Source organism: Cryptomeria japonica, chromosome 9, assembly GCF_030272615.1.
Source record: "Cryptomeria japonica chromosome 9, Sugi_1.0, whole genome shotgun sequence".
Classification (NCBI taxonomy): Eukaryota; Viridiplantae; Streptophyta; class Pinopsida; order Cupressales; family Cupressaceae; genus Cryptomeria; species Cryptomeria japonica.
In genome coordinates this window covers 592,570,521-592,583,032 of record NC_081413.1, presented here as the reverse complement: position 1 = coordinate 592,583,032, position 12,512 = coordinate 592,570,521, and the positions used below count along the sequence as shown (strand labels likewise).

Here is a 12,512-nt window from a genome sequence, read left to right as displayed (position 1 = left end):
AGTGAAACAAATTCTCTCTGTTGAGGTCTCGAGGTTGATGCAACTGATCAGCTTACTATTTCTAAACTAAAGAACAGTACTCAAGTTTTGAACAAAGTTATTTCTAGTCAGCTTATAAGAGACATTGGCACTGGCTATTTGCAGCTTACAATTACTAACTTCATCTGCTAAAAGGTTATGAATGCCCCTAATACTGTTTTATTCTCAAATGAATGTTTTCCCATGTGGATCAGTAGTTCCATAACATTTCAATCATTTTCCTGTGATTAACAAGAGAACCCAGAATCTTCAAAAGCACCTGGCACTTCAAATCACTGGAACTCATTAGCTTTTATTCTCAAAGCTTTTACTTGAGGCATTTTTCAATTGGGACCTACTACCTTTCAAACCTCGAGACCTCAACAGAGAGAATTTGTTTCACTGATAACTTCTTGCTTTCTTATGTGAACAAGCTTGGAAGAGAAAGTGATGTTATTGTTTTATGTGCTTTCATGGATTTTTGTGTAGCTTTGGCTCCCTCTGGATAATAATGGTCCATATCCCCAACAGCTTTATATATTCCTCCTTTTGAAGGAGCTCCCTTCAGTGGAAAAATAACTGTTGATGTTATTTTTGGCTTCGATTATCCACTATTGAATGTGATGCTTTGCCAACTTGTTTAATTTAATATGCCTATATACTCACATTTCTTACATTTTGTTTCAGTTCAATACAAAGCTTATCTTATTGTAGTTTTTCTCTTCCGCATAGTAAATTTTGCTTTGGAGATATTTTTGACAAAAACAGCTTCTCCGACTGCTCTTATTGTAGTTTTGTTCATCCTCATAATAAAATTTAGGCTTTAGCTTTGCAGAAATATTTTGGGCAAAGACTTCTCAGAACAAGTTAAGCTACATTCAATAATCTTGGGCGTCTTCTCTTTGCATGTCTTGGGTGAGATTTTGCATAGAGCCTATATTTGAGGTAATATTAGCAAATTGATATTTCTCATTACAATAATTTACAAACTTATTTATCAGAAACGTCGTGAATTTAAATCAGCAACATTTTGTTCAAGTTGCTTGGTAGCTTTGCAAGCTATTTAAAGAGGGATTTCAAAATTCTACCAACATAATATTATGACAGAAACACGAGCAGAATGGAATCAGTCAAAGCAAACAGGATTCACTTCACAATACAAGCCTCAATTGTCAAAAAGTGAAATTTGTGGTGCTATTTCTTAGTCATGATCAAGAAGATCCATAAATATATTTGAGATGGTAAGCTTGTTCTGTGGTATACAAGATTTATAATAGTTATACTGTGTTGTAGGGAATGCAAAATTGTGCATGCCAGACGCAAGGGGGAAAACAATAAGTGTATTGGCACAAAGGCATTCCCCACAACATCTTTTTTAACTTTTCTAAGAGACATGTTTAAGCATTCCATCCAATATGTATACAATAATGTAATTACATTATCAGGCCAATGCTATACATTGCAAAAAATAAGTCTCAAAAGTTCGGAAAAAAATTCAGCAAAACGGAGAAATTGCTCCACTAAAAAGCTGAAACTCTGATTCCCTTGCCACTGGCTCTGTTTGCTTTTGGTTATCTGTAAAGTAGCAACATCCTTGTTATTATACAATGAAGCAGTGTAGCTTCTCCTTTCTCAGCGCCTTCTATTCTCCGTACATGAACTCTCAACCCCAAATCGAGCTAGCAACTGCACAAGTTTGTCTCTGGAGAGAGGCTGTTAAGGGACAAGCAGAATCGGATAACAAAGTGAATATGAAATATTGGAAACAATTATGTAAACAAATAAAAAATATTTAATGTTGCCTATATTAAAAAATATAAGAGTTGTTTTAAAAGAACATTGAAAACGTCAAGAAATAGCTATTCATGATGCGAAACCAGTTGTGGGCGGTAAAAACACAAAACAGTTGCTCTAGTATGCATTCCCTGCAACATAAGGCATATGAGAGAAAGAGCACGAAAAACACATACCTTAGTTTGAAAGTCATCCACACCAGCTTCAAAGAAAAGGTCTTTATCAGATTGCAGAGCATTTCCAGTCAATGCAATAATGGGTGTCTTAACTCCCATTGTTCTTAGTTGTCTTGTTGCCTAATATAAGACAGAAATTTCAGATACAAAATATGACTGAATCTTGCTGAAGCAAGAATATTTGCATTGAAGAGGATGACTAATTGACAAACTTTTGTCCAACAAAGTACAATAAACATAACTCTACATGTCAAAGAATTAAATTTTTTCACCTCATGTCCATCCATGACTGGCATTTCTTTGTCCATCAATATAAGATCATAAGTTCTCCCTTGCTTGAAATAGTCCACTGCTATTTTTCCATTTTCAGCTTCTTCGCATTGAAGATTAAGATTCTGGAGAACTTTGCGCAAAATTATCTGCCATTTATAAGAAAATAAAAAACACAATTAGCATGATTAGTGGTAGACAGAAATCCTATATCAATAAAGCCTTGAAAACGTAACTGACAAAACTGGAATAATGTCAGAGTTAACGTACTCGGTTGATTTCTGTGTCCTCTACAAGCAAAACTCGTCTCTGGGAGCCACAGTCCTGGGTTGATAAGGAATTTTTTAACTTGATATTTTTACTTCTTTGAGTTCTAGACTCAGTCTGAGATGAATTGTTAAGACCATCCTGAATGATGCGCACTGGCCTGCAACCAGTTGCATCAGATTTATGAGCATCCTTTGCTTCTGTATCTGGTCTTGCATGTCTATCAACTGGTACCAGAATATAGGGTATTGACAAGCAGAAAGACTTATCCTTGCTATTTATGGATTTCAATCCAATAAAGCCACCCACTTGCTCAGCAAATCGTTTTGCCATGCTGAATCCTGATCCAGAAAGTCCACAATTTGTAACACAGCTAGTTGCCAATGAGTGTGGCTCAAACAACTTTGACTGATCCTGAGAAGACATTCCTGAATTTTAACTTCTTATTAGAACACTCTTATCCATCCATTATATGTGATGAGAAAAACAACCACCATCACCTAAATTTACAAAAATTCCAATTAAATAATGAAACTTAATACATATCATATTTAAGTAAATTAGTTGAAATTCTTTACAGGAACTCAGTATTTTTTTCCCTCACCTGTAACAAAGTCCTTGACAGAAAGGAGAACATTAGCAACCTTATATTTCACACCTACGTCATCCTGAGGTGGCATTGCAGAATGTTGCACCCTTAGTGAAGATGCTACCGATTGTAAACATGTCTGCTGCCACAAGTTAATCGATGCACCCTCCACAACCTCTTCACACCTTACTTTGAGCTCTAGCCTGCCCCCAGCTGGAGTGAATTTGACAGCATTGCTAAGGAAAAATCCTGCATTTTACAATGGCAGGAAACCCTAACAGTAAATCACAGTCAAAAAAAGTTCAATAACCAATAAACATGTGTCAGCAATCACCATGGAAGGTAGTTGCAACATACCTAAGGTCTGCACAACCCTGTTTTTATCCCCAACTACACAGTATGTCGTAAGAAGGCTCTTAACCATAGGTTCAATATCCATCTTGAAACAAATCTTCTTGTGGGATATAAGATCTTTCAAACCCCAAACCAAAAATTCCAAAACTGTCAATAAGTAAAACTCTTCCAGATGAAGTTCCATTGCCCTACCTTCATCTTGGCCTGCAGTCAATGCATCACACCATGTCAGTAAAACTCTGACCACAAAACCATTCACACATCTACAACCAAAGCATATTCAAATATTGGCAATGGGCATAGATTTATTTTAGTAAAACTTAGCAGTCTTTGGATGAGTAAACTTAGCTGGAAAAAAGATTGGTGTCCGTATGATTGTCACATTTCTTTAAATTTTGCTAGGTTTTTATTTAAAATGTTTGATGCATTTATAAATTCATTGTATACAAACAAGTGTTGCTGACTTTCACCTTGTAATATGAACAAATGCAAGAAAACCCCCAGACTGTAAGGCCATTCACATAGACGTTTGACATTCATTTTATTTTTGACTTATGGCTTTATTGCCAACCAACTCTCTCTTCCCTCTTGAAGATTCGACCACAGCATTCTTTGAATTTAGTGTTGTGCTCTACTTAAAACATTTGATATGCCCATCATATATTAAATATCCCTGTAATCTTACTGAGAAAAATGTTGTAATATAAAAAAAGACAGGGAAACTGTAGGACGTAAGGCCATTCGGAAATTCATGTATGGTATTTATTTTGCTCTCAACGGATAACCAAAATCCTCGTTCCTACACTGTAACTTGCTTCATCAATAAGCCTATGTATGTTGTGTCTATATTTTCACTATTCAGTGGGATAGGCAGGGCCTTAAACAGCATACAGAAAATAATAGCCAATGCCCATAAACACAAAATTTACAATCAGTGAAAGGAAATAGTCAGAAGCGCAATAAGCCCAACACATGACTAAATCCAATCATGACAGGTTCATGCATGAATAGGGCCACATTTTGATTATTTCGTAGTAGCTAAGCTAACAATAAAACAGATGGAAAAAGGAAACAACAATTATACCTTTGTACAGTGCATATTGTTACTAATAAATTGGGAGAAAATAGTTCTAAATTGATGTTACATTTCATTGAAAGAATTTTTTTTCAGCTAAAGTGATTTTAATTTTTTTTTAAAGGCCTAGAAAATAGAATCAAGAGTTCCAACGTGACATATCATGAAATTGAGACTTTGCATTTGAAGAAGCATACAAACCTAAATCTGCAACATCATTAAGTACATTTGTCATTGTCTCGGCACAATCAAGCATCAACTTGACAAGATCCATCTTTTCCTTTACATCAACAGAAGAGGATTCCCCATCTTCAGTAGCGCTCAGATATCCTAGGCCAAGTACTATGGCATTAAAGGGCACTGTTCATATCAATACAAAATTATTTAGTTACTCATAATAGAAAATTAAGAACGTAGGATACCCAAATCTTTTAGAAAACCAGAATAAAGAATTAAAGGTTCCCCTACAAATTCAAAATTTTAAACCAATTAAATTATTAAAAATATGATTGCTATGCTGATCAAAAATTTGAAAGTGTAACCTGCAAAATGAATGCGCCGCATAGAGAAATAAATTTAGATAAGCAAATCCCAAGCCAGTGGATCCAAACTCAGATACGTGAGACCCACTTCATAAGAAATCAAACGAATGAAAGCCATTTCCATGCCATTGAAGCACATCAAACTCGTATGAATTCAATCCAAACAAGTAATGCACGTGGAAGCAATTAAAAAACATGAAATTTGGTCAAACGCAGTCCATATCAGCCAACCCCCACTTCAATCAAGACTAGGTAAATGAATACATGTCAACAGAATATATACACGAGACCCAATCCTAAAGACCCAACAATGAGAACTATTTGAACAGATGTCAAACATATGAGCCCAATTTTACTCCATTTCAAATAAGTAATCCCAACCCTAAAACGAAGGCTTGTTTCAATGTAGTCTTGACAAATTAAACCCATTTCAGTAAAATAATAAAATTGCAATACATGAAAACCTATATGGATTAACCTATCTCTCTCCAAGTTAAAGATAAGAATGCAATTTCTCCTTCATATGATCGGATGCCATTCCATTGTAGGTAGGTCTGACAAATGAGATCCATTTCAATGGAATTGGAATTCATGAAAACCTACTTCACTGAACTTTTTTACTTTTGTACTGGTGAATTTTTTATCTTACGCTGGTGAAGCTTAAGAGAGTTTGGCCTACCTGACTGGGTGTTGCACAAAAAAATTGAAATTAATTTCAATTGAATCCAACTAAATGTAACATATAGCATGATCAAATATGAATCTTTCCAATAAAATCAAGTACGTGCCTTTCCAAAAATGAGACTCCATTTCAATTACCATTAAACCAACTTTACCATAATCTGGACAGCTAAAACTCAATTAAATACACGCAAAACAAGTAAGACTAACTGTAATGCATCCAAATGAGTTAAACTTGTTTCAATGCTGAAAGTATATGACACGGCTCTCCATTTAATGCAAAAACATCCAAGCTGTCTGAATGCAACAGTCCATATATCTGAAAACCATTTCCGTGGGAACAGACAAATGAAACATGTTTCAAAAACAGAAGTCCCAATCCAATAGAAAAACGCATTTGAGCAGGATCGGACCAATTTCAATAAAATCCACACTAGCACAACTTACCCCAATGTTGAACAGTAAAATACAATTCAAATCCATCGAGCCCGTGCAAATGCAGTTGATTTATCTGAAACCCATTCCAGTGTAGGCCAGACCTGAGACCCACTTCTATGCAATCCGAAAAGATGACTCTATTTGAAATTTATGCCACTGATTTCAATACAACCTATCTGCAAAAAAATAGTCCTAAGTAAATGGATCCACTCCTTTTTTGAGGCAAACCGAATTGGATGAAACCTCTCTAATTGCAGCCATGTAAGCGAAACTTATTTCAGTGGAATGGGCTGAAACGAAACTTATTCCAATGTACACCAGACAAAAGAAATTCATATGATAAATAACACCCAATTCAAATCAGTCCGGAACAAATTGAACTAAGTTGAATGCAATGAGACCAATCAGAATGCAACCCAAGCGTATGAAACCATCCTACTGCCGAGAATGTTGTGTGGCATAACCCTTAATTGAATGGAGCCCGTCTCAGTGGAATCCAAATGAATAAAATTGCCTATAACTGAGACCTATTCTAGTGTAGGGCAGACGATTAAAACCCATTAGAAAGACATAAGACGCACTTCAATGCAATTCAGAACGGATTAAGGCCGTTTGAATGGACCGGGGCATAATTAAATTTAATCCACATGAGTTATACATATCCCAATCCTGAAAACCAAATAAATGGAAAACGCAAGCCAAAAAGCATGATACCATTCCAAATGCAGCCTATTTGACTGAGTTCTTTGTGCCCATTTTCAGTGGTGAGCAGACCGATAAAACCCATTTGAATGACATAAGGACACACGCCAATGCAATCCAAACAAATAGAACCCATTGAAATGGGTATATACCAATTCCATTGTGATTCAAATAAAGAAGAACCATCCCAACATAATCCAAATGAGAAAATAACGCGGCCCAGTGGAGTCCAAATGAGAAAACAACGCATTCCAATGCAATCAAAATCCATGGAACTCATCCAAATGCAGTTGATATAACTGAAATCCATTTCAATGGAAGCCAAACAAATGAAGCCCACCTCATTTCAAAACCCACTTCACTTCTTTTCAACCAGATGAGAGTCATTTGAATGGAATATGCCCAATTAAGCCCACTCAAATGCAGAAAATCCCCACAAGCAGCACAACCCCATATATAAGAAAACAACAAGCACTAATTACCTCTTATGTTATGAAACACATAGGCCATGAACTCTTGTTTGGACCTCTGAGCCTTCTGAGCCCTCTTGTCTGCATCATCTGCCCTGCTTCTGCTGAGCTCCATATCATGACAAGAAAAGCATGTCCTCCTGTTTCTCCAAAACACCCCACCCGCCACAACACCCACACCCCCAAATCCCGCCACCCACACAACCCAATTGACCCCTGCTCTGTCCACACACAACCCTGTATCCTCCTTTTCCTTCTCCAGAGCACCCAGAAACAAGTACTGGACAGTAATCATAGCCAAAAGCCCAAACAAACACAACCCAAGACAGTACCTGCAAGCTTGGGCTACCAGGTCCTGCTCGATCAGTGACTCCCACATACCACCATTGCCACCATCACAATCGCCATCATCATCAAAATCCAATACATTGGAATCATTCTTCAATCCAACCATTTCAATATCACATTCCACTCCAGAAACTCCAGATTCCCAATCCTCACAAATTTGACTTGTTCTACTACAGCTCAATCCCAACCCACTTCTACCCTCCACCATATAAACAGAACTGGGATTGTGATTATGGTGGTCTTCTTGTTTTCCTCCTCCTTCCCCTTCTATTGTAAGAATACTCTTGGCTGTAGCGGCTGCTGCATTTTTTAACATGAGAGCTTCCATAAAGCTGTCTGAATCCCAATCACGCATAAAATCCACTAGTAGTACCATTAAAGCCTAGTCCTAAACCTTGTTTTTAGCAATGAAAAGGATTAACTTAACGTGGAATATGTGGCCAAATCCTACAATAATCATCATTGAACGAAGAATATGATGAAATCCATAAAAATCCAGCATAATCTTTTTTTCTTCAAAAAAATATTGAGGAAAAAGTACGTGCAGTTCAAGACAGTCCAATCCTCAACCACACGACCAAACTTTTTAAACACTCTCATTTCCGTTTCCCGACGGCCCTTTTTAAAGGATTCTCGGTTCTCATTTCTAAGCATTCTCACATTTCCAGTCAGTTGACGCACTTTTCAACATTGAATTAGGTTGAGAACTTGAAAAAAAGGGTCTATATTCTACAATGTTTGGAACAAGGCTTCCTACGTACATGTGACTCAGCTCAAATTTAAATTCATTATTATTTTAATGGTTTATGTAGTTGAACTCTCATTTTAAAAAATTGTAATTTAATTTTATTTTTTTTAATAGAGAGAAATTGGTAGGTTATTCAACTATCTGAAGTTTAGTTTCCAGCAAATTCTAATATAATTTAAAATATTGATACTAAAAATCTCATTATAATTACATAGAAAATTTTAAATGGTACTCAATTTTGTTGGGATAATTCAATTGAGGTGTTCATGCATAAATGTTTGTTCTTACATTATATTTGGGATGACAACTCGTAGTGAGGTCCGACATATCAGATCCCAACAAACCCAACACTCATTATCATGATCAAGATACATAGTAAAAGAAATTAAGTAGACAGGATTGTCGGTCTCTTCTTTGTGGTCCCTTTGTACTTATCAGATTTGTTGGTTATCTGTGGGTCCCATAAACTATTCTACTTTGTGAACGTCATTTAAAAACATTCATTCATTTATTGTAGAAATATCATCTCTTATGCATACACTACTTTGAATGTGAGGAGAAGAAACGTTTCTTTTTATATCATTTTGAACATGTTATTTATAAACATAATATTTCTATAATTTATAATAATGAATATATGACATGGATATTTTAAATCATATTCATGATCTATGATCTAGATAAAGAAAAAAATCATGTCTTAAATATATATGAACAAATCTTCTTTAAATTTAATGGTGACCCAAAATGAATTTTACTTTCAACCTTTTAAAAATATTATTTTAATAAATTCCAAAATAGTAATAAATCTATATAATCTAACTTTTAATATCATATATCTTTGTTTAAATACAATTCCAATGCCATCTTATTTTCATTAGTCAACTCATTATTAATATCTCACAAATAAATGCGAAGGAGATCTCACAAATAAAAAATTGGATTTGAGTCTCATGACCTTACCAAAATATTTAATAAAATGACCCGAAGTATAAATATAAATTAATGAGATTTAAAAGGACACTAACTAAATAAAATAAAATCTATGATCCAGAGTGGTAACATTCAAAGCTTTGAAAGTGAAACTCTAGATTTAGATTTAGGAAATATAATAAAATATTAAAGTAAATATAACATATCAAATCTAAGATTTAAATCAAATAATTTAATGGAAAAAATAGTGCTATCTAGACTGAAAGTCCGCACTAATAAAAGTTAATAAGAAACAATTAAAAAAATTTATCTTTTACCTTTTTCCTTTGACCTTTTTGCCTTTTATCTTTTTATTTTCCTCTCCACATCGCTTTCTACAGTGTCGTGGAATTTCCCGTCATTTGACGTAACTTCTCCCGCCATGATATTTCTGTCTGTCTGACGACCGTTAACTTTTATACGCTATCGTACTGCCGTCAAAGTAGAAGATCACATCGTGATTTGGGAAAATATTCTCAGAACTCTTTTTCACCTACCCATTTTTATCGGTTACCTGCTTTTTACCTTTGACCGGCGGTAAATGCGGGCGTCCCGTCGCAAGAATTAGAACAACGTCTACGTGAAGATTTGATTTTAACCGGGGTTAAAAGGGTGATTACGAGATTCGTTAATTAAATACGCCTGCAGACGGATACGCAGAATTTACGGACGATCTGATTGGAACCTTTGAGAATATTTGGCAGACTTTAAGTCTGACACGTGTCCGCTACTAATGGCGGCAGAACCTCTGCCTTGCACGTGGTGAAAACTTGCGAGGATTTTTACGGTGGATTTGACTACCCACTGACGTCCCCAAACGCTTTCTTTCCCAGTATTTTCCTCTCTTTTTCTTTTTCCATTAAATTCTTATTTTAAATAATAGTATGGTCAATGTAGTATTGTTTTTTTTTTAAATTAGGGTATCTCCGGACCGTCCCTGAGGATGCACGGAGTCTCTGTAAGCTCCGTGCATCGGGTTAACCTGAGGAGAGAGTCGAATTTGGAATCAATGGGGAGCAAACCCATGGCCCAAACCAACTCTACCATCCATGCGGCATCAATTTAATATTGTTATGGTGAAAGTAGCATACCTAGCCTTTATTTGATTTACAATTTCTTTTATGCAATAATAATAAGTTTACAAGTGGTATATCTATGGTATTAATGTGCTTTTATTTCAGCGTAATCTTATCATCTACTATTTTTAGAGATTAATTTTATTCTTAAATGTTTTATTCATTGTCTCGATCAGATTTATAGGTGTGAAATTGACTAAGGTCACTTCCACATGAATAGATCTCAACCTCAAACTTCTATATTTCAAATTTAAAACTTGGTTGTTGTTGTCAATAGTCATTGTGAGCTAATCTAGTGCATGTTTGTGTGGATGTATTTGTTATGTTGTTGTATTTAAGGGCATATTTCATTCATTTTGAAATCCATGCAAGAATCATTAAAGATTGTAGAAAAGCATTATCATAGTCCATAGAACCACTATAAGAGCGTACATCATCTTAAGCATTCCTATATGCTTAGTTGTTGTCTTCAATTGTTGTTCCAAAGTCATTTAATGAGTCTACCTATGGGCTAGACCAAAAGAGAATAATCCTTGTATAGTTTCCAAATGGTGTTTGTAGACACCACCCCACTTTAGACATAGGCATAATGAGTTGAAGCACATGTATTGCAATTGTCAATTCTCTACCATTTCACTTTTGTAAATCTGAATTCAATTATTCACACGTAAGTGTGGAGATCAATTTCACAAGCAAATATCACATTTAATTTATTTGAATTAATTATGTAGATTTAATATTGTGTTTTTCATATAGTCATGTAAATTTAATATTGTATTTTTCATATAGTCATGTAAATGTAATAATGAATTTTTCATGTTAATTTAATTAGTCTACCTATGGACTTGACAAAAAGAGAATAAATCCTTGTTTAAAAAGTTTCTAAATAGTGCCTTTAGACACCACCCCACTTTAGACTTAAGTATAATGAGTTGAAGCGCATTGATTATAGTTGTCAATTCTCTAGACCATTTCACTTTTGCAAATCTTAATTCAATTATGCACACCAAGTTAATTATGCAAGAGTGGATATCAATTTCACAAGCTCGTCACATTAATTTATTTGAATTATGTGAATTTAATTATGTATTTTCCAATTCTAACTCTAATTCCTTGGCTTTTTATTATTGTTTAATAATTATTTCTATGTAAATTATAGTGAAAGCATTTATTTTCATTATATATATTGTCAAACCTAATATTCCTACACAACTTAGGTTTGACATTATAGTTTATTCTTCTTTTATTGGGATTTTCATAATTGATTTTCTAATTGCATATATTATTTTTTTGATATCATTAAGATTTGGGTTACCTCTCCTTATGTTCTTATATCTTCTTTATGATTTTGATTTTCATACCACCTTAACCACTCTTATTTTGAGCTCTTCATTTGCCAATTTATTTATGGATACAATTACTTTCTTTTCTTTTTTTATATCAAATCTCAACTTTTCATATCATTTATGCTTTAGGGTTTTGTGAGTTATTTAAATGTCAAGGTCTCATCCATATCCTTAATTTCCCTTTATTAAAAAGTGTTGTATGCCTAAAATCATCAAAAATCGAGTCAATTAGATAAACAAGTGAATCACAAAAGCTCTCTCTAATTAATAAATTCAATCATGCATCAATGAAAGTACATTCAAGAAACAAGTAAAATAATAATCAAATCATTATGAAAACTCCTTATTTCATTTGAATGTCTTGCTTACATGCTCTTCTCTTTCTTGTGGAATGTTGGCTCTTAGAGTTGTGTTGCTAACCTAGAGTTGTGTTGCTAACCTAAATTAAGACAATGAGAATTTGAAGATTGTGATTCTAGAAAATGAAGGAATTGATGCTCAATTTATAGATTTCAGAGAGGGGATTTAAATGGTTGAGATTGATTTGAGAATCGAATTGATCAATGGTTGAGATTGCTTGAGACAAAGTTGATTAGAGATGATTATGATGAGAATGGGTCGCATGACTAATGTAATATAAAAAATA

General features: G+C 34.5%; 1 protein-coding gene across 1 annotated transcript; it reads right to left on the bottom strand.

The window, feature by feature from the left end:
• Positions 1-1,187: 1,187 nt before the first annotated feature.
• On the bottom strand, positions 1,188-8,310 carry LOC131030146 (uncharacterized). The gene is made up of 8 exons (XM_057960844.2): positions 7,389-8,310; positions 4,745-4,903; positions 3,472-3,672; positions 3,130-3,363; positions 2,529-2,953; positions 2,261-2,407; positions 1,989-2,108; positions 1,188-1,731 (listed from the first exon to the last, which is right to left on the bottom strand). Exons 1-8 carry the CDS (start codon positions 8,098-8,100, stop codon positions 1,651-1,653), a joined length of 2,079 nt encoding a protein of 692 aa, XP_057816827.2. The 5' UTR covers positions 8,101-8,310; the 3' UTR covers positions 1,188-1,650.
• Positions 8,311-12,512: the final 4,202 nt, after the last annotated feature.